This window comes from Crocodylus porosus, unplaced genomic scaffold, assembly GCF_001723895.1.
Source record: "Crocodylus porosus isolate Cpor-Errol unplaced genomic scaffold, CroPor_comp1, whole genome shotgun sequence".
Lineage (NCBI taxonomy): Eukaryota > Metazoa > Chordata > Crocodylia > Crocodylidae > Crocodylus > Crocodylus porosus.
The window spans coordinates 28,024,814-28,048,040 of NW_017728886.1; the positions used below are offsets into that span (position 1 = coordinate 28,024,814).

General features: G+C 42.7%; 1 protein-coding gene across 2 annotated transcripts in view; it reads left to right on the plus strand.

Annotated features, from left to right (window-relative positions):
- Positions 1-23,227, plus strand: part of ARMC4 (armadillo repeat containing 4) — a 181,739-nt gene that overhangs the window by 43,337 nt on the left and 115,175 nt on the right. For both annotated transcript variants that reach the window (XM_019531524.1, XM_019531533.1), the window contains 2 exons: positions 1,512-1,628; positions 1,829-1,973. In XM_019531524.1, coding sequence (XP_019387069.1) covers positions 1,512-1,628; positions 1,829-1,973 — 262 coding nt within the window. The remainder of the gene's footprint in view (positions 1-1,511; positions 1,629-1,828; positions 1,974-23,227) is intronic.

A 23,227-nucleotide genomic window follows, 5' to 3' on the forward strand; every position in this document is an offset into this window, starting at 1 on the left:
GTTAATTGTGAAATTACCTGGAAACCAGCTACACATGCAAAGTAGCTATCACACAGTAAAAAGCTCCAACCAGCTATAAAGTTAGACCTCAAAAATGTGTGCTAAATTTACAGCTGTTTGTTATCGAGTTTTAATTTGCATGTGTAGCAGGGTCTCCCTTGCAGCTGACAGGGCTCCCAGCTGCAGGGTGCACCATCCCCAGTGTAAAACCCCTGGGCCATGGGGGTCATGGTTGCCATGATCCCTAGGGTTTGGGAATGAGGAAAACCTCCAGAGCTGGAGGATTGCAAGACGAGTGATCCCCCTGCCCTGGGGGTGTGGGAAACACCCAGGGTGGGTGATTCTCTGGCTCTGCGGGTTTCCCACATCCCTAAGGCAGGGGGGATTGCTCCTGCTGTGATCCTCAGGCCTCAGGGGTTTCCCATACTCCCAAGCCCTGGGGATCATGGCAGCCATGATCGCCAGGCCCCAGGGGTTTATGCTGGGCATGTTGCACCCTGTGGCTGTGAGCCCTGTCAGCTGGGAGCCCTGGCAGGGTGGGGAGTTTGCTACAGCAGTGATCCTCCTGCCCGAGGAGTTTCATGCACCCCTAGGGGGAGAATCACCCTACAGTGATCCTCCAGCACCAAGGTTTCCCACACCCCCTGAGGCGGCAATAATGCTGCATCAGCAATCTCAATTGGGAGCCCCTCAACTGGGGTGCATGGGGCTCCCAGCCACAGAAGCTTGCTTCTTGCTTTTTGCTGGGACAGGAGAACCCCAGGATTGGGCACCCCCTGCACCAGCAGTAAGGCATAATGGGATCTAATGTGCAATTTCACAATCACACCTCCTGCTGTGCACATGTGGCATGGCAGGAGGTGTGATTGTATGAATCGCACATTAGATCCTATCATGCCTTTACCTGCATGTGTAGTGTGGGCCTTATGGTCAGCTGCAATCTTTGCTTCCAGATTTTGCATGCAACTGACCTGTGCAACTCCCAGCTGACAGTAGCTTAGCTTTGATTAATTCTTAGAACTTCACAGTCTCTGATCATCTTGAGTTTTTCTTCAAGTGTTAGACATGGACATTTTCTTTCTTGGGGAGAAACAAAAGAAAAATTAACTCCAACAAGCTGCTGTGTGACCTGACACGAGGAATTGGGAGGAACATGACTGTACTGTACATCACAACTTTACATCTGCCCATCACTAATGTTTTTTTTTACATAGCAGCTATGTTGCTGCTACTGTATAGAAAATGCACAGAGAGAAAATGTTTCCACGGTTGACAGTGTTTCCAGTGGAAATGTTGCTTTAAGACTATTGTTCTTAAAAGGTATTGCTGCAGATAACCATCTACTGTATCATGTTTTAAGAACGTAACTATGCTAATGTAGCAGTGTTAGTTGATTAAGCATAACTTCTTAATGAAAGTCATTGCGCTAATGCACACACATTCTCGTAGACTGACACCACATGTACAAACCACAGAATAAGATATTTAACCAAAAATGTTTTTTGTGACAGCGCTGCAAAAAAAGACATCAAAGAAGAAAAAGAAGTTAAACCTATTAGTCACGAACTGAAGAAGAAAGCAAGTATAATTTCCTCTGGATCTGTTAAAGCACAATCAGCTGCAAAACGGTATGCTTATTTATTTATTTTTCTCACTTTACTCAGTTCATTTTTTTTTCAGCACATACAATAATCCTACTCAGCAACTGATAAATTTAACCCTGAATGCTTTTTCTAATGATGAAAAATCTTGCTGAATCTGTTATAGATGTATCTGTTTATAATAGTCTACAGCTAATAAAGCAAGCATTTTTCTCTGTTTATTGTAGTAAAGTGTCAGAAAAGTCTGAAGAAGCTAGTGAAAGTTCTTCAGAGAGTGAGGAAGATGAAGAACAGCCGGAACGTCACCAGGAAGGAAATACTGATTTGCCATCTGAATATTGGCAAATTCAGAAACTTGTAAAATATTTGAAGGTAAGAAAGAAACTAAAAAATTCCCCAAGTATTTTAAAAATAAGGCTTTTAACTCATATATTATGATTCTGGAACTCTGGGCATCCCATCACTTGCTCTTCTTTTAAACTTTATTTTCTTTTTTGGTAGACAACCTCCAAATTAATCTCTCTGTTTAATATGATAAAATATAAAATGATACAATTCCTTTATTAGCTACCTGGATTTTGGTTTTGATTTTGAGTTGTAGTATTCTAAAGTATTTCTTTAGGTGGATAACTGCTTTCAAGAGCTCTCATTACAATTGAAATATTTGCCTAAAATCTTTCATCAGCTATGATTAATTATGACGGGCTCAATCGTAATATTGTCTTGTAACTGGTCAGATATTTTTAGCCATCAAGAAAATGGATGAGAAATAGGGGTCTTCTAGAACAATTAAATGTTTATTATATTGTCTGTTGTTGAAAATATATTGTAGCATATAAATAATGATACTTCAAAAACTTTGTCTTACATAATAAAAACAACACTATTCAATAGAACTTCTAAACTAATTATCCTTTCCCTCAGGAAGACTGTCATTACAAGTTTTCATGAGATTTACAAAATATGATTTATAAGTCACATTCATGGTCTGGGTCCTGTATTCCTTAAAGACAATCTTTTTCACAATGTGGTTTCCCAGTAGTTGAGATAATCAGGCTGCTGCTGTCAATTTTGCTATTTTAACTGAGATTTCAGTAATGGAGTGGGTGTTTTCAATATTAAATTCTTAGCTTTGGAATTTGTTCCTGATGTTGACCTCCCAGCATTTACTGCCCCCACACTGACAGAATTGATATTCTCTCCCACCTTGATATAACTCACAGCTCTTCTTTTCTCTACATAATCCTCAAATGACTGTATGTGACCTGGTCAAATGTTCAAACATATGCCATTGTGTATGACTCCATTATGAATGAACATAGCGCAAAAATGTTTGAAAGTGGAAAAATATTTTGCTTTTTGTTTTAGAAATGGCCTGAACAGATTTTGTTCAACTTTTCAACAAAAACAGATTTACTTGGAGGCTTAAAGCAAATATAGGGAATTTCATTCCCCAGCGAACATTTTTGATAACATTATGAATACTTGAAAACAGATAGTTCTGTTATCAAAATTCATGTATGAGTACATGAAAACTTGATACAAGTTTTTAAATGAGATATAATTAAACTAAGTCCTTAGAGATTCTTAGATGCATAAAACTAGTCTCCAAAGTGTCTAATAAAGCTGAAAGGAGATGTTACAGTGTTATACCACAGACAATAGCAGAAGCACTTTATTAATGAAGTGCTACTCTAACTTGCACATGGAATTAATTTATATTTCAAGTGCAAATACTGCACTTCTGGTCAGACTAAGTAGAATTTTTGGCATTCTTGTTGTTCATGTGGGCAAGTGTTCATGACATATCTGGCGTAAGAGAATGCTCATGTACAAACTTTTAATATTTCAGCATATTTAAAATAATTGACAAATATTTGCATAGATTTACATAGATAGACTTTATTTTCAGGATATATGTGTGCATAGCATGGACGTACATGTTTATGTGTTTGTGTGCATTCTTGGAAAGTTAATGCTATATATTGCACACTTTACAGGTGAACTAAAATACCTTTTGAATTATAAAACTGTTTGAGATGTAATTTTAGAAACTATGATAAATTGAATTGATCTAAACATTTTTTTCTTTGGACATTTACTTCATATGACTCTTGGATTGACTCACCAAAACCCTGTATTAAGGCGACAAGCACTTTGACTGGCAGAATTTGATTTTTATTTTTTGATAATTTTGATAGCTAAAATCAATGTTTATTTTGAAGCATTCATAGAATCATAGAAAATTAGGGTTGGAAGGGACCTCAGGAGGTCATCTCGTCCAGCCCCCTGCTCAAAGCAGGACCATCCCCACCTAGATCATTCCAGCCAGGGCTTTGTCAAGCCTGGCCTTAAAAACCTCCAAGGAGGGAGATTCCACCAACTCTCTAGATAACCCGTTCTAGTGCTTCACCACCCTTCTAGTGAGAGAGTTTCTCCTAATGTCCAGTGTAAACCTCCCTTGCTGCAACTTGAGACCATTGCTCCTTGTTCTGCCATCTGTCACCACTAAGAACAATCTAACTTGATCCTCTTTGGAACCACCCTTCAGGTAATTAAAGGCTGCTGTCAAATCCTCTCTGTCTTCTCTTCTACAGACTAAATAAACCCAATTCCCTTGGCCTCTCCTCATAAGTCACGTGCCCCAGCCCCTGAACCATTTCTGTTGCTCTCCGCTGGACTCTCTCAAACTTACCCATATCCTTTCTATAGTTGGAGGCCCAAAACTGAACACAGTATACCAGATATGGCCTCACCAGTGCAGAATAGACTGGTATAATTACTTCTCTTGATCTGCTAGCAATACTTCTACTAATGCAGCCCAGTATGCTGTTAGCCTTCTTGGCAACAAGGACACACTGCTGATTCATATCCATATCCATCTTATTGTCCACTGTAACCCCCAGGTCCTTTTCTGCAGAGCTGCTGCTTAGCCAGCAGTCCACAGGCCGTAGTGGTGCATGGGATTCTTCCATCCTAAGTGCAGGGCTTTGTACTTGTCCTTGTTGAACCTCGTGAAATTTCTTTTGGCTCAATCCTCCAATTTATCTAGGTCACTCTGAACCCTAGCCCTATCCTCCAGTGTACCTACTATGCCCCCCAATGTGGTGTCGTGCATGAACTTGCTGAGGATGCAATCCATCTCGTCTTCCTGATCATTAATGAAGAAGTTGAAAAAAACCAGCCCCAGGACCAACCCTTGGGGCACTTCACTTGATACCAGCTGCCAACTAGACATTGAACTATTGATCATCTGTTGAGCCTGACAATCCAGCCAGCTTTCTATCCATCTTACCATCCTCTCATCCAACCCATTCTTCCTCAGCTTGCTTGCAAGAATGCTGTGGGAGATGGTATCAAAAGCCTTGATAAAGTCAGTCATGGTATATTACGTTCACTGCTTTCCCTACATCCACAGAGTCAGTTATCTCATAGAAGGCAATCAGGTTGGTTAGGCATGACTTGTCATTGGTGAATCCATGCTGACTGTCCCTGATTACTTTCTTCTCCTCCCAGTGCTTAGAAGTATATTCTTTGGAGACCTGCTCCTTGTTTTTTCCAGGGATTGAAGTGACACTGACTGGTCTCTAATTCCATGGATCCTCCTTATTCCCTTTCTTAAAGATAGGCACTATATTTGCCCTTTTCCTATCATCCAGAACCTCCCCACTTTGTCATGAGTTTTCAAAAGTAATGGCCAGCAGCTCTGCAATCACATCAGCCAAGTCCCTCAGCATTTTTGATTTCTATAGATTTTTATTCATTCAAATTTTCAGGATTGTGCAAAATTAGGGGTTTAGGGGTCAGACAATTTAGTAATGACAGTATACTGTTAAAAGCTTTATAAAATCACCTGTTAAAATATAAAAAAATAAATATCCATAAATCAATACGTGATCATTCAGGGACTGGGCTGGGCTCATTGGAAGTATGGCCCCTTCCGTGATCACGCAGACCTGGGACAGGATGGCTCAATGAGCGTTTGGTGCCTGATCCTCAGGTGGGACTTGGGCAGAGCAAGTGGCTGGTGGCATCAGGCTCCTGGCAGCCCTACTTCTCCAACCCCTCTACCAGCACAGCCCCCAGCTCCTGTAGTTGCTGCCCAAACCACTGCCAAAGGAGCAGTGCATAGGCAGTACAGCCAGGACTACTTCCATCCTGCCTGCAGCAGCCACCGTGTGTGTGTGGGGGGGCACCCCTTGCCCCAGATTTCCTTACCTGTAATTTTTTTTTAGTCTTAAAAATTAAAGACATTAAATTTAATGTCTTTACATTTTTAAAGTTTCTATACATTTTGATGTTTACTGATGGAAATATTTTTCTGTTGGTCTGTGAATATCAGGTGAAATCAACATTTATCAATGTTTATAGCTAAAAATGAATCCTATCAAGCCTAAATATATAGCAGACTTGTCAGTTCTATTGGTTTTCCCTCTAGTCTGTAGATTTTCCCTATAGATTATAAAGAGATTTCTGAAGAAAATCTCTAGCCTATAAGGATATTTTTGTCTGTATGGCTGCCTTTCTTCATTTATTTTTAAAGGTCTTTTAAAAATAAAATTGGTATAGTTTTGTCAAGAGGAGGGCTTCAATCAGCAATGCACAAATCTCCTTAGTTTTGCTCCAAATCTATGATGGACAGAGATTCAGTCACTGACTGGAACAGAAATCTTATGTGCCTTTCCCATCAATTCTATTACTACTTGTAGCAGTTTGAAATTCAAAGAAAACTAAGGACAAAAATTTCAGAAGCTCCTTAATGATTTAGTACCTTAAATATTATGTTCATAAGTAACTTCAGGCCTGGATAGATTATATTACACAGGTGGACCACACATTGATTTTATACACTGCTATAAGTCACATCAGGATTCAGAGCAGACAGACATGCACACATCCTGAGGTACCTGCATACAATATGCTCCTAGTACTAAGTGCTGGCATAGGTAGCTGGGAGCAGGGTTTCTCAGACCAAATGGCTACTCCCATATGAGTAAGTTTACCATATGTACAGGTTTTCCTGGACACGTCCTCTTTTTTGGACCCCTGTGTTGCATCTGGGTGGTTTTTTTAAAATAAAAGCAACTCTCTGGGTTTTCTGCTTTCCTGGACTAGCTGCTTGGGGCTAGGAGCAGCATGGAAGTTGATTGGCTGTCAGGGGTCACATGCTCCCCACATGGGCTCTGGCAAGGGAGAGCGAGAGAAAGAGAGAGTGTGTGTGTTTAAGAGAGAGTACATGCACGCGCAATACAGGAGCTGTTTGGGCAGCAGGGCTGGGGGTGGGGGGCAGGGGACTACGGGTTGGGAGTGAGGGGCACTGGCAGGGCTGGGTCAGTGGGTCCAGAGTGTGAGGCAGCAGTAGAGCTGGGTGGGGCGATGGCTTGTCAGTGAAGGGCAACAGAATGGGCAGGGGCAGGACACCGGCATGCTACTCCCCTCTCCCCCCCCAGTCATATCATTCCTATGACAGGTGTCCTCTTTTTTGGACCTAGAAATATTGTAACCTTATGTATGAGGTACAGACAGACAACATAGATAATCAGTGTAGGTTATACCAGTGTATTTTTATTACCCCTGATCATTTCAGGGATAACTGTACATCAGACTAGGTGCAGTTACCCTGATGTAAGGGTTTGTCATCCCTTGTCATCCTTTGTAAATGTGTCATCTGTCATCTTATACATTTAGAAGTCTAAGTCTAATTTTAAATGAGGAGCTGGAGTTTTCAAATACAATTAATTATCGTGAGACTCTTGATAAAATCACGAGTGCTGGCAATACTGTACCATAATAATTTGAATCTGACTGATAGTACTGTAATGTAGAATTGAAAACAAGAGCTTGATTCCCACTTATAATTAAGCACCCCCCCCCCGCAACACACACACCACACACACCACTCTGGAAGTATCAGATGCCCTAAAATGGGTGTAAATTACATTTTGACTAGGGACAGACATTTAAAAAGCCTGAGCCTGAATTGATTTACTCTTTGCAGTTTAGGCTAAGCTGTGCAGCTTAAACTGATTACTAGCTGGACAGACATGTTCTGTTAAACCAGGAAATGCAGGCATAGGCCTGCAGTGGCTCAAGCCAGAAGCTGGGGGCACTAGAGCATGCCTGCCAGCCCCTGCCAAAGGGAAGAGAAGAGAGACACCCTCCAAGGCTTTCACCCCTCCCTGCTGAAGCGGAGCGGGTGTGGCCAGGCACCAGCTGGGCTAGGACAACACAGGGGAACACTGTCAAGGGCTGCCTGTATTATCAATTTTAAAAATGGGGAACTTGGGGGACAGAGAGATGGTGAGGTGCCTGTAATCGCCCACCAGGCCAGTGCTTGAGCCTGGAATAGAATTCAGGTTTCTAGAGTCCAGTCCTACCACTCAGGCCTGTGGGCCACACAACCTTTTGCTTTAGGATCTCTGTTTGGCAGTTATTACAGAGCTGTCCTGCCTTGAAGAGAGTTCTAGACTTAAATCTAGCTGCTTCTGTCAGGGAGAGACTTCCTTCTTGAGCTCCCTGACACAGGGGGATCCTGCCTCCTGCTCCATTTCTGGGGCTTCTCCTCTGTGTTGGGCCTGTTTAACCAATTGGTGTGAGACAATTGTAAATTAGAGCATCTGAGATAATGTGGGTGCATCTATGTGAGACTGCTCATTAGCACATCACAACGAAAGCATGTTATTGTCACCTAAAAGACATGTGCCAGCACTACTGTGCAGTAGTGCTGATTACAACAGATTAGGTTAGTACCTATTATTACAGGTACTAAACTGAATGTGCCATAATTAGAGTGCATTAATGCACGTGTAGATGTGCCCTGTGATACAGTAGAGGAGCACTGAGTGTGAAGTTCTAATGCACCCTGTGTACGGGGTTCTTTGTATCATATGTACGAAGGGGTGCGGAAGGCTCCTTTTGCACTATCTTCTGTGTTAGGGTTAAGGCCACTCAAAATCTGGCCCTCAGAAACCCCAGAGATCCATCATAATGGAGGACTAAAATTGTTTGATGTAGGAAACTTGCTTTTAAAAATATCCTTGTTAGAAATATCATCCCCTCAAGATAAATGTTTATATTCTGCTGTGAATGAAAGGTTAGCTAGGGCAGTATGCAGCAGCCTCAGCCCCCTACAGTGTTACGGTGGTGTATACAGGAACTCTTTTATAGAAACCATATTTAAATTTGTGGTGCAGGATAGTGACATTGATATGGCTTACAGATTTTTTTTTCGAAGCCTTGTGTGAAACAAATAGAGAAGACAGAATGAGTATGTTTTAACTGCAGCATGGAAAAAAATATAGCATTCTTAACTTGTACACTTAATCTGAGCCTTCAAGAGGCCGAGAAGTGAAAACAGGAAACTTTCCAAAGTATTAAGAGCATATTAATATTCAATATAACGTTTTAAGTAGGTTTCATAAACCATGCATGGATTAAGAAATAGTTCATATTTGGGGGTTAGCTGAAAGGTAATTCTAGTAAATTTTAAAGCTCTCCTTGAGATACCAGAACATGCTAGCATAAGGAACAGACTGGTTCTTTAAAAACTGTAATTTTTTTATTTTAACGGGCAAGGGAAAATATGATTTCTGAAGTAACAAGCCTCTAAAATATAGATCTTTTTCATTTTTACTGCTGTTTAACAGTCTTGTGGTAATTGTGGTGAAAAAGTTTAAAGCTTCCAGTGTCCCAGGATATTTCTGGCTAAAAAGTGATTGTAGATCTTAAAATATAAATTTGAAGGAGTAAATTCTGTAGACCTTAACTGGGCCTCCATACTTCCAAAACTTAATAATGTCAGATGGAACTTTAACACCCATTACTATACCAACCATTTTTGGACTTGGACTTGGATAGCTAATCTACCAGCTACAGCACAAATAATTGTGGGTGTGGAATTAGGAAAGCAACTTGTTTGTTCTTATAAAAATGAAAACATTGTTTAGAAATTTGGCTGTATATGTACAAAACTTCCAAGCCCAACTGCCTACACAGCCTGACTGGAGTAAAGCAGGAGGAGCTTGGGATAGCCATAGAAGTGGGTGGGAGAGGGGGGAATCTGAAGGGAGAAGATGAGCCACTGAACATGGACAGAAAAGGAGAGGGCAGTGGCAATGAGTAGAGGGTGCGTGTGCACCCTCTGAGAGTGCTGGTGCACCCCCCTAACAGACTGTGCTCCCTGCTTAGGTGATGGGGGGGTTGGCGAGAGCACCAGTGCCCCTTGTGCGAGCAGCGGCCGGGGAGTGCAGGCACCAGGTGAAGTGCCACTGGCACTTCCCAGAGTGCCACTTATGCTTCTTGGTCAGCATGATCGGCTGCGGGGGACCGCCCCCCCCAGGTGCTGACTGGCCACACCAGTTGCCCGTGGGAGAGGGTGCTAAGAGCAGGGATTCTTACCTGCTTCAGGCACTTAAATTCCCTGGTTGCTGTTCCCACAACTCAGTCTACTTACCCGAGTTCTGGGGAAAGGGTGGGAATGTGGGTGCAGCCACCCCTGCAGTGCTGGCCATTGCTCCTGCACCCCCTTTACAAAATCGTGGATCCAACCATGTATAACAGTGTTAATATATGCTTAAAACATTTCTCTCCTGTTCTCAGCTTATTCACTCAGCTCCTCCAGAGTACAGTGTCAGAGTGCTGTTCCTTTTTTAGGATTTAGCAGCTAAACAGGTAGTTTAGCTCACATTATCTCTGGTGTGCATGACAATGAATCTTCTCACTCTTTGGTAGGTAATGGAATGGGAAGGGAGGTAATATAATGAGAGATCAAGATAAAGAGTAAATATTGCTGCATTTCAACTCTTGTTGAGGACAGTATCTTGGCAGGAAGTAGCACTAACATAAAACATTCTTTGCCAAGGGTACTTGGCTAACTTTTTAGTTTTGGCCACTAAATATTCAATCTTTTTGTACCACATTCTTCTCTATTGGAGGCTCCCACCCTCCAATACTTACTTGATTTGAGTTTTGTTTTTTGTTCAGTAGATGTGAGAAGTGACAAAGGAAAAACTACAAGTTTTGCCAATTTACAGTAAGTATCACTACTGGGAACTCTAAGCAAATGTTGACTTTTATATCAGAATTATTATTAGAAAGAACAACCATTAGGGAAGTAGTATAGCACCTTATCCTCAAAATGCTATCAAAACAATATTTACCCCGATTCACAACAGTCTGTTGATTTTTTGGCTACTAAAATCCAATTCAGATCCATTTCTGTGTTTTGAAGGAGGGGGCGTCTTTTCTGATTCTTTTGAGGGTCACCCATTTTCAGCTGTTTTGCAGCATTAAGATGCAGAAAAGGACAACATAAAAATAAAGAAGAAAAGTAGAAAAGAAAAAAATTAGCAGAAATGACAGAGGAATAGAGTTGGAATTGGAGAGAAAATGTGTTCTCGCCCTTTCCCTTTTAGTGAATAAAGAAAATAGTCTCCCACACATGAAAAGAAATGATGATAACAGTTATATTGTATTATAGTCAGACTGCTCTCATGCTAGTAATTAAAAAAGGCAACTATTGTGATATGGCTTGTAAATTAGGCAGTTTAAGTGTTTATTTGATGTTGCCATCACTGACCCAGTTGGATGTTGACCTTTATAATTATGAGTAGATATCTGACTTGTTGACTTTATTTAACAATTCAAAACTTTGTTGTCCTTGGAACCTACCATGTCATTTCAGAGAAAATAAAGGTACTTTTAATTTATGTCCATGGCTCTCTGTTGAAAAGGTTTTTGAACAACATATTCTATTTCACTGGATCAGATTAGCTCCACAGATAGCAACTGAAAACTTAGTTCTGGAGTATAGAATGATAGAAAATTAGGGTTAGAAGGGACTTCAGGAGGTCATATAGTTCAACCTCCTGCTCAAAGAAAGACCATCCCCAACTAGATCATCACAACCAACTCTTTGTCTAGCCAGGACTTAAAAACCTCCAAGGATAGAGATTCTACCAACTCTCTAGATAACCTATTCTAGTGTTTTACTACCCTCCTAGTAAGAAAATTCTTCCTAATATCTAACCCAAATTTCTCTTGCTGCAACTTGAGACCATTGCTCCTTGTTCTGTCATCTACCACCACTGAGAACAGTCCAGCTCCATCCTCTTTCAAACCCCGCTTCATGTAGTTGAAGGCTGCTATTAAATCCCGTATGCCTCCTCTTCTCTACCGTAAATAAGACCAGTTTCCTCAGTCTTTCCTCATAAGTCATGTTCCCCAGCTCCCTCACTATTTTTGTTGCCCTCTGAAGGACCTTCTCCAATTTGTCCACATCAATACTGACAAGTGCAAGGTGCTGCACTTGGGCAGTAGTAACCAGCAGCACACTTATAAGATGGGAAACTCCCTTCTTGAGAGCACGGAGGCAGAAAGGGATCTTGGAGTCGTAATTGACTCCAAGATGAACATGGGCTGACGATGCGAGGTCACGGTTGGCAGGGCTAACTGGACCTTGTCATGCATCCACAGGTGCTTTTCAAGTAGGGCCAAGGAGGTGATCCTTCCCCTCTGCGTGACACTGGTCAGGCCACAGCTGGAGTACTGTGTCCAGTTCTGTGTGCCCCACTTAAGGAGGGACGTGGACAACATCGAGAGGGTCCAGAGGAGGGCCACTCGCATGATCCGGGGACAACAGGGCAGACCCTACAATGAGAGACTGTGGGACCTGAACCTGTTCAGCCTTCACAAAAGAAGGCTGAGGGGGGACTTGGTGACCATGTATAAACTCACTAGGGGGGACCAGAAGGGTTTGGGAGAGACCTTGTTTCCCCTAGCGCCCTCTGGCATAACAAGGAATAACAGCCATAAGTTGTTGGAGAGTAGGTTTAGATTAGACATCTGTAAGAACTACTTCACAGTTACAGTGGCTAGGATCTGGAACCAACTTCCAAAGGAAGTGGTGCTGGCTCCTACCCTGGGGGTCTTTAAAAAGAGGCTTGATGCCTACCTGGCTGAAGTCATTTGAGCCCAGTTTTTCTCCTGCCCAGGCAGGGGTCAGACTTGAAGATCTACAAGGTCCCTTCCAACCCTACTTCTATGATTCTATGATTCTTTCTATAGTGGGGCCCAAAACTGAACACAGTACTCCAGATGTGGCCTCACCAGTGCTGAATAGAGGAAAATAATCACTTCCTTTGACTTGCTGGCAACGCTCCTACCAATGCATCCCAGTATGCCATTAGGGCACAGTGTTGGCTCATATTCAGCTTATTTTCCACTGTAACCCCCAGGTCCTTTTCTAAAGAGATGCTTCCCAGGTTCCCAGCCAGTCAGCCGCCAGCCTGTACTGGTGCATGGGTTTGTTCCATCGTAAGTGCAGGACTTTGCACTTGTCCTTGTTGAACCTCATGAGATTTCTTTTGGCCCAGTCCTCCACTTTGTCGAGGTAACTCTGAATCCTAGCCCTACCCCCCAGTGCATCCACTACTCTCTCCAGCTTGGTGTCATCTACAAACTTGCTGAGCATGCACTGTATGCTATCTTTCAGGTCATTGATGAACACATTGAACGAAACCAGCCCCAGGAACAACTCCTGGGGCACTCCACTTGATACAGGCTGCCAACTAGACAGCCATTGATTACTAGCCTCTGAGCCCAATGCTCCAGCCAGTTTTCTATCCACCTTACAATTCATACATCCAGCCCATACTTCCTTAGCTTACCTGCAAGAATGATGTGGGACACCATATCAAAAGCCTTGCTGAAATAAAGGTATATCACATTTACTAGTCTCCCCACATCCCCAGAGCCAGTCACCTCGTCACAGAAGGTGGTCAGGTTAGTCAGGCATGACTTGCCCTTGGTAAATCTATGCTGACTGTTCTTCTTACTTTCTTTTCCAAGTGCCTCAAGATTGATTCCTTGATGATCTGCTTCATGATTTTTCCAGGTGAGGATGACTGGTTTGTAGTTCCCTGGATTCTCCTTTTTCCCTTTCTTATTATGGGCACCATGTTTGCCCTTTTCCAGTCATCTGGGACCTCTTCTGATTTGCCAATTTGCCATGAGTGTTCAAACATAATGGCCAATGGCTCTGCAATCCCTCAGCAAACTCAGGTGCATCCCATCCAGCCCCATGGACTTGTGTATGCCCAGCTTTTCTAAATAGTCCCTAACCAGTTATTTCACCACTGTTGGCTTCTCACCTCCCCAAACTGTGCTGCCCAGTGTAGTAGTCTGGGAGCTAACCTTGCCTGTGAAGACTGAGGCAAAGAAAGCATTGAGCACTTCAGCCTTTTCTGTATCCTCTGTCACAAGGGTGCCTCCCCATTCAGTAAGGGACTCATACTTTCTCTGATCCTCCTCTTGCTCCCAACATACTTGTAGAAATCCTTCTTGTTACCCTTTGTGTCCCTTGCTAGCCACAACTCCAATTGTGCTTTTGTCTTCCTGACTTCATCTCTGAATGCCTGAACAGTGCTGTTATACTCCCCCCTAGTTATTTTTCCAAGTTTCCACTTTTTATAAGTTTCATTTTTGTGAATTAGTCTAGTGAAGAGTTCCCTGCTAAGCCAAGCTGGTCTTCTGCCATAATTGCTAGTCTTCCTGGGCTTCAGGATGGTTTGTTCCTGTACTCTCAGTAAGTCTTCTTTAAAATCCTGGACTCTTCTCTCCCTCAGACTGGATTCCCAGGGGATCCTGCTCAGGAGTTCCCTGAGTGAGTTGAAGTCTGCTTTTCTGAAGTCCACGTTCCTTACTGTGCTGCTCTTCATCCGTCGTTTCCTCAGGATCCTGAACTTAATCATCTCATGGTCACTGCTGCTCAAGTTAGTAAATTGCCCACCAGTTCTTCCCTGTTTGTGAGCAGCAGGTCAAGAAGCGCACGGTCTCTAGTTGGCTCCAGTTTGGTGTTTTTATGTTAATACAGTAGGTGTAATAATATATGGGAAAGTGAATATAGTTTCATTTAACAATTAAGCAATACAGGTTGAGTTTTTTATTGTTACTTTGTATTTTGTTCTTTAGGGTCCGCTACTATTTTAATACTATACTGTGGAGGTAAAAGGTAATTTGCAACATAGCAATATGTTTTTGTGAACAGTAACAGTTTTCTGGGTTTTGTATCAGAAATAAGTTGCCTCATTGTTTCCCCTCTTTTTATGTCACTTTCCCATTCTAAAGCTCATTTTTAGTTTTCCAGTCTTAAAGATGTCAAGTAACATGGAATATAGATCCAGGTGCACCTTAATCACAAGTCACATCTTAGTCTAAATGCCATTGTTTGAAAAGCATGCCTGGAGGAGATGCTTCAGCCATGTCCTCATCTGTGTTTCCGTTTTTCCCATGTGCTTACTGAGTTCTATTGTAAATCTAGTCAGTTTTATTTCCCCAGAGAGCATTTCTCTTATATTTTCATACGCTATTAGTGTTGCAGATTTTGGGGGGAGGGAGGGAGTTTGTTTTGTTTGGGGTTTTTGGAAAATCCTTTATCGTATTATTTTAAATCATATTGTCATTGTCTTTTTTTAACTGCCTAGTGCTTATCAGCTGCCAGCTCCCCAGTGGCTGATAGAGGCTCAAGTCTGCCCAGGTCAGCCCTGTGACATTTCCCTCATAGATTCACATTTACATGTGCCCCAACTCACTTAGATCCATAAGCATAATTGTCACAAGGAAGCTAGCTATAATATTCAGTCTTTTATCCCTGTTATGGGCAAAATCACAAATGCTTGGCTGAACTGATATTTTATCCCAGAAATCCAGTATTCTAGACAGCACATATCATATATAGGCTGAGAGACATGGGACTCTTTAGCCTGGAAAAGCGTAGGCTCAGGGGTGATCTGATGGCCACCTATAAGTTTATCAGGGGTGACCACCAGGATCTGGGGGAATGTCTGTTCACCAGAGCGCCCCAAGGGATGATGAGGTCGAACGGTCACAAACTCCTGCAAGACCGTTTCAGGCTGGACATAAGGAAGAATTTCTTTACTGTCTGAGCCCCCAAGGTCTGGAACAGTCTGCCAGCGGAGGTGGTTCAAGCACCTACATTGAACACCTTCAAGAGTAAATTGGATGCTTCTCTTGCTGGGATCCTATGACCCCAGCTGACTTCCTGCCCTTTGGGCAGGGGGCTGGACTCGATGATCTCCCGAGGTCCCTTCCAGCCCTGATGTCTATGAAATCTATGAAATCTATGAAATCCTCAAGCCTGGAGTCAAGATTTACAAGATCCAGTACAGAATAGAAAAGCAGCACTTCCTTGTTCTGATTGTGAGTTTTTAAAGCCAGTTTCATCCTAACCCTTCTGATCTTTCTTCTCCACTTGTCATTTCTCAATTTCTCTCACTTGCTTATTAATATTTAAAGTATACAGGCGACCCTCATAATTCATGGGAGATATGTTCTCGTATCCCCGTGAATGGCAAAATCCACAAATAAGGCACTGCGTTCATGAACGCAGTCTGCGGAGGGGAGGGGCTCTGGCGGTGACGGTGGGAGCCTGGTGGTGGGAGCCTGGTGGCAGCAAGCACAGAGCTCCCAAGGAGCTCCTGTAAGTGTATAAATTGTATTTAAAATACAGGTTCGGCATCAAATGAAAGGACAAGGCTGCAGGCAGATGAATGGGTAATAAAATCCCCAGCAGGCTTCTTCTTTCTCTTCAAATTGCATAAATCTTTTGCCTTTTACTAAAGATTTCCATGGAGAGGAACAGTTATGAGTCTTAACCCAATTAAAAAAGATTCTTTTGTATCTTAAATAAATATTTTAAAACTTATTATTTTACCTTACTTTATATTAGTACTCATACAGTTCTCCTCAGCTAAGTACAGGCAGTCAAAACGCCTGAGGCTGAATCAATTCAGTCTTTGGAGGCTAGTCTAAGCTGCAAATATTAAACTCACATATCAACTGGACAGACATTTACTTTTGATTCAGGAAATGCAGCTACATACCTGCAGTGGCTCAGGCCAGAAGTCAGGGGGCACTAGAGCTCTCTGACACATAGCCAGCTTGGGTTGTGTGTTCACTTCCTCTTCCTGCTGCCCCCAGATTTGCAGTCCAGAATCACGGCAGGACTCTGTAGGGTTGCTTATCACTTCCTCTTCTTGCTTCCAGGGCCTCTGGGATTTGTAATCCACTGTGGCAGCCAGCAGTAAGTGTAGCAAGGCAGGGAAGCTCTGTACTCAAGGGAAAGGGAGTTTACCCCCCACCTAGCCCCAGCCCCAGCCCCAGCCCCAGCCTATAGCTGGGGTTTGCCTAGGGAGGACAATCCCTTCCCTTCCCCCACCCCCCCAAAACCTTCTCTGTTGGAGCAGACAGCACAGCCCATCCCAGGGCTGGAAAGTATTCTGGGATGCTGGGGGACTATGCTTTAACTTGAATCAGGAAAGGGTCTGGGACAGAAATTTCATAAACCAGTTTGATCCAAATCAGTTAAGTCTGATACTACTTTCATCCAGGTTTATCTTAAACCAGTTTCAGCCATTTTGAAACTAGTTTATGTGCGCTGAATTTCTGTTCTGTTACAGGTTTCAAATAGTTTCTGATTACTTAAACCAGTTCATGTGTAACTTCTATCCCTAGTCCACTAATCACTCCCCTGTTAATTCACCTATAGTCAGCTTATCTACCTTACAAAGTTGCTGTCATTATAACTATGTGAGCATAGTAATGTCATTGCCTTAGTGGAGACTTGGCATATGCTGGCACAAGGGTCTTTTCAGTTGGCATAAGTAGTTTACCTCCCCAAATGACATTAGCTAAACAATTCTTTTCTGTCTGTACAGCTCCATCTACTAGCTCTGGTGGAAAAAATTTATATAGACTAGACTAGACCAGTGACAACAACATATGTGTATATGGACTAGCTAGATGCCCACTTTGTAGGTTGAGTTTTTATGGCATACATAAGGATATTAACAGTGTCAATATTTTATGCAGGATAACAGTGTATTATTATTATGTCATAGTAATGATTATCTGCATACCAAAACCAAGTCCACCATTTTCACTTAATCAGTTTCTCAGATAAAGTATAGAATATAGCTCTTCCATTGTGCCTTGACTCCAAACATTTGACTCTGGTTTCTTTAAGCAAAGGATAAATAATGCCTACATGTCATAATCAATAATCATGTCGCCGGAAAATGCCACATAGACACTGTCTTTAGTGTAGAGTACTATGTTACAATCCTTGTAAACTGCACCCTTATTCTGACAGCTAATCCACTGGTCCCTGGATTTCCACTGATCAGTGCTGGCTTTGAGGCATAAAATGACTGTCAGTGCCAACTGATTAATTTGCAGTTGAACAATAGTGATTTCTGTATGAAAGAGATTTGTAGAGCAAAGGAAACATTATGATATCTGTGATTTTTATCACTCGTGATTTTCTGCTAGCCTTAGTTATATTAATCTGTACAGTTTGTGCATTGCCAGGCTGTAGCTCATGAACTCCAGAAGTTTCAGGAAATGTGGCAGGGAATTAATTATTCCATAACTCAGCTATGCTTGTCTATAACTTATCTCTAACAAGTTTCAGTTTGACCTATGTTTTATAAACTAAAATAAAAAGTTGGAACTAGAATTTATATCAAAACAAAAACTTACTGTTTAGAGGCTAGCTAGTGTAGAAAAATTACTCTGCTAAAGCATATTCTACATATTGTGTGACTTAGTCTTTCATTATATCAAAATTTAAAATTCAGTAATATAGATCAGCACTGTGATTTAAAAGTGTCAAGTTCAATACAAACCCAAGAAGTCACAATGGACTAAATGGGGGATTCTGTTTCATTCTTCACTTCTAGCTGCTTATTTATTTTTTATTGCTTTTTAGAAACTGAAAATATGTAAACAATATTTTGTGTTAAATTATTTTGTAATAAAAAGAATTAAAAATGTATCTTATAAAATGATTTCTGGAATAACAATGGAGAGGTATTTGTCCAATTATCAAATAGCAAACATGATTAGGTCTTGTATTGTTTTTTAACAATGTATTTGAACAGTACTGTTTACTTCAAAAAAAATAAAATTATGCTTCAGTTACTATATGGATATATAGTCAGTAAAAATGTAAATGAGCAGTGTGACACAAAAGAAAAAGAATCAACTTCTTTTGTTCCCAGTATTCAGTCATAAATATACTTTCAAATCTCAAAAGAGCATACAAATGAACTTTAACTATAAGGAATTAAACTTTAGCTGCAGCTCTATATGGAATCCTTGGCATTGCCCTGAAATATGAAACAATATTTCATTTTGTGGTTGTGTACAGTCCTACTCCTTCGAACTTCCCATTAAAAAATGTAATATGCACCATATTTATAGAGATGTATCCAAGCCAAAAATCGGACAGTTCTTGTTTTATTCTATCTAATTTTCTCTCAGTGAATCCAAATGCACCATGAATCCTTGCCTCTCCTATTAATTCAGTCTAATTTCTATACTTTTCTGTGTAAGTATGTAAATGAAGGTATAAATTGGCAAAGATAGTTGGAGCCAGTTTCACTATATTCTTATTATGGCATTTATTATTGTTATTAAACTAATTTTACTACTGAGACTTCAACTGAAATTGAAGTCACATTGTAATAAGACATATTAAAAAATAGTCCCTGCCACAGAGAATTTAAAAAATACATAAACAAGATAGACAAAAGAATAGGAGTATGAAAAACAAAAAGAATAATGCCTTTGTTAGATAGGAAGAACTGAGTTTCAGAGGGAAGCAGTTTGCCCAGGATTGTATGGGAATTCTACAGCAAGACTGGAAAATGAAAGCAGATCTACCGAGTGCCTTTCAAGTGCATTGCCCTTAAGTCCATTCTTCTTCTCATGTGGCTTGTGACAATGTTAAACTGTGATGAAGAACCCTGCTAGAGAATCCTCCACTATGGAAACATGATGTATTATCTCAAAGTAACTACTCTGTTTACAGTATTAATGGAGGCAGGTAAGGGACAGAATAATACCTACCATAAAGTAGGTCAGGGCTGTCCAACTTCTGGGTGGCCAGGAGATGCATGTCTGCTGACCCCACTGTGTGAGACCCATGCCCCCAAGGCTGTGTGCAAGCACTGGCCCCACAACACGCCACACTGTGCATGCTCCTCGCCCTGCACCTGATGACAGCTGCCCTTCCACCCAACATCTCCCTGGCTGTAACTTGATTGCACCCCCATGCCACACTGCACAGATTTCCTGAGCTCCTATGAGCTGCCCAGGGACTGGGACAGACAGTGGAAATCAGAGGAGGGAGGGGAAGCTGAGGGACTCTGGCAGCAGAAGCAGCTGGAGCAGTGGAGGGAGCAGCAAGTGGACCAAGAGCCACAAGTTAACCCTTTGGGGCTGCATGCATTGGACATCTGAGGTGTAGATCATTCTAGCTGAAAATGAGACTTGGTCAGGACTGGGAAATCCATAGCTCTGTGAAGCAGCTTCTGCTAGCAGACGTCCTCTAGAACTGCAAGTCAAAAAGCTAACTGTTCTGTTTGCTAGCAGAGCATCTGCAGAAGCTTTTAATGTTCTGTACTCTTTACAGACGTGACTTTAAGAAAATTTTATCTTCCCCACACTTATTAAACTGAGAAAATGCTTTCAGCTTCACTTTTCTATTTACTTTATTCTGGGTTTCACGTAGGTACTCATGGATCTTAAAAATGAGTCATAATGGGGTAAAATCATCAACAGGGTATTTCTAGTGGTGTCCCAGAAGGATTGTTGCTAGGCCTGCCACTGTTCAACATTTTCATCAGTGAGCTGGAAATTAATATAAAATGACTGCTGATCAAGTTTGTGGATGAACCAAAGGTTGGTGGAATGGTAATGATAACAACAGGCAGTCATATGGCGCATATGGACAGATGAAACAATGACATCAGTTTAAAAGGAGGGCAGGGAAAAGGAGGACTTCCTTCCATGTATCAAGCTAATCTTGTGTAATTGTTTTGTGTGTTCGTTCCACCCTGCAGTAGTTGAAGCCAAAGTACAGTAATTTAGCAGCTGTTTCATTCCAATGTAAATTGCTGTGGTTTAGTTTCACTTGCTGCTCAATCCAACCAGACACACAAAACAGTTACAGTGAATCAGTCTTGTGCATGCTTATTGTCAGTAAGTCCATCAATCCCTTTAAAAGAAACATAATTGGCTTGTCTGTCTGTAGCCAGCACAATCTGAATTGCTTGGTAAGGTGTGTATAGTCAAGCAAAATGGACTTAATTACAGCCAAATGCAAAGTTTTATAGGTAGGAATAGTGAAAGCGGCCATACTTGTAGAACAGGAATCTGTATCTTAAAAAATAGTTACTCTGAAAAGAATTTAAGAGTTACGGTGGAAAAACAATTGAACAAGAGTTCAATGGGGAAAAGGATGAATGTGACCTTGGATTTATAAACAAGGAAGTAATAGATGTGTCTACATTACTATACATTTATTTAGTACTTGTATTAGTGTAACAGACTGCCAATGTGGGCTCACCAGATCGGCTTGAGATACTTACCCTGGGCTAGAAACAGTGCTGGTGAACTCTGAGCGACCCCGAGGGTGGAGCAGGGGAGCCCTGCCCTGTGGAAAAGGAGAAGCCAATCGAAAGAAGGGGTTTTCAATCCCCTCATTTGCATGGAAGGGGGATGGCCGGACTTGGGGGGCCAGCCACCCTGAGCCCTGATTGGCCAGTTTGCAAGCCAGGGTGGGACTGCTGGAGGGGATAAAAGCAGCAGCCGACCTGGCGTGGAGGCTGCTGACAGTGACTCCGGGGAACGATGCGGGAGGCCTAAGAAGAGCTGGGGTGAGCTGACCCAGCAGAGAGAGCAGAGAGCCCATCTGAAGAGCCCTAAAGGCCCTGGGAGGAGAAGGCAGCGGCAGTCGGCTGTGCCTTCAGCCATGCAGCAGAGTGGGAGCAGTGGCCAGGGCTTGGGGCAGAGAGCTGGTGCCCCAAGGCCCCGTCGCAGTGTGCTGGACCCAGATGTCCTGGAGGCTAGGGGTGGCAGTTGGTCCACCACTCCAGTGCGGAGAAGGGGCAGTGGCCCAGAGTACAGGTGGCATCCTTATGCGGACTGGGCCGGTGAGTTGAGGAAACCCCTTACTTTTCCTGGGAAAGTGGGACAGCAACAGGCAAGGCATTCAGATCCTGAGGAGCAGCAGACCACCAGGACAAGGGTCCTTGGGGGCTCGGGGCGCAGGCTGGTGCTCAGAGCAGGACTGGCGAGCTGCGAGGAGTGTGGGGTGCCCAGCCAGTCATCTGAAGTAGGGGTTTAGAGCAATGACCCCTGGGAGCTGCCTGTGCTGCTGACCCTCTGCCACTGATTGCTCCAGAGGGGACTCAGTCCTGTCCCTTATTCTGCAGCTGATTGTCATCGGATGGAGTCCCTGAGCTTTGTGTTTGGGTCATGCTGATTGCTGCAGGCGCCTACTCAGTTGCTTGTTGGTTGCCTTTTTGGTTGCCAGGGAGGGTCACCCTTCAGCCTCTTTGTGGGGTTGGGGTTTGATACACTTTGATGGCTGCAGACCAGAAGAGCTTATCCTGTTGCAGTCTGTCGCTTATTGGGAAGTCTGTTGGAGCTGCTGGGAGTGACCACCTTGCTTCCTTGTGGTAGCTCCTCAGCAGTGGCTGAAAGCTGCCAGTTACCCTACCTGTGGTTCTTGAGTCAAGGGTTGACTAATGCATTCTGGTTTGTTTTGTGGTTCTGGTTATGCCATTTAAGTTCACTTGTAAATAACCTTTCCTGTTATTCTTGTTTTGTAAATAAAGTGTAAATAGTTAAATCAGTTAAGTGTTATATCTTCTTGGGACCACAGGCTGCTCTGTGGGGAGCAGGGGCTATCTGGAAAGTAAATTGGTGCTGGCCGGAAGCCCTGCCCCACTCTCACCACACCATCCCTGATATTGGGCAGGGGTAGCAACTATTGGGCTGCCACCCGGGTTACATTAGCAAGTACTAAATAAATATACAGTAACAGGAATTAACATCTTTTAAGTGCTGCTACAGCGCAGTAGCCTAGTAATACTGCACGGTAGTGTATTAGCATGGTCTGTGCTGTGCTGTTGTGCAGTATGTTTTGGCTACTGTGCAGTCAGCATCTTGTGTAGATGTGCCCAATGAGAAGACATAGGTAATTTTACTTTTGTGCATAGTACTGGTGAGATTGATAATGGAATATTGAGTCCAGTTCTGCTCTTTCCATCTTAAATTAAGTTGACAAAATGGACAATGTGCAGAGAGAAAAAGTGATGTATGGGCTGGAAAAAATGCCCTGCAATAAAACATTTAGGACAGTGGTCACCAACCAGTGGATCTTAGAGCCTCTTGCGGTAGATCTCGGGGCCTCTTACAGTCAATCACAAGCTGGGGGGACGGTGTGCTGAGTGCCAGTGCTGAGGTCAGTCTTTGGGGGAGGGAAGGGATGAGGGCTAGAACGAGGCCCCCATGATGAGGGACAGGGCCGCAGAAGTGGGAGCAGGGGTAAGTTGAGTAGGGCCCCGGCCAGGTGTGCCTTACCTTCTGGGGAGGCGCACCCCCAAATATTTTTTTCTCCCTCTTCCTCAATCTGTCCCCCCCTTCCCTCCCACAGACTTACCTGCTGGGCCAAGTGAGTGTGGGATGGCGGTGCATGGTAGATCTTGGGTTGCTTTTAAATGCCAACTTAAAAAGGTTGAAGACCACTGATTTAAAAG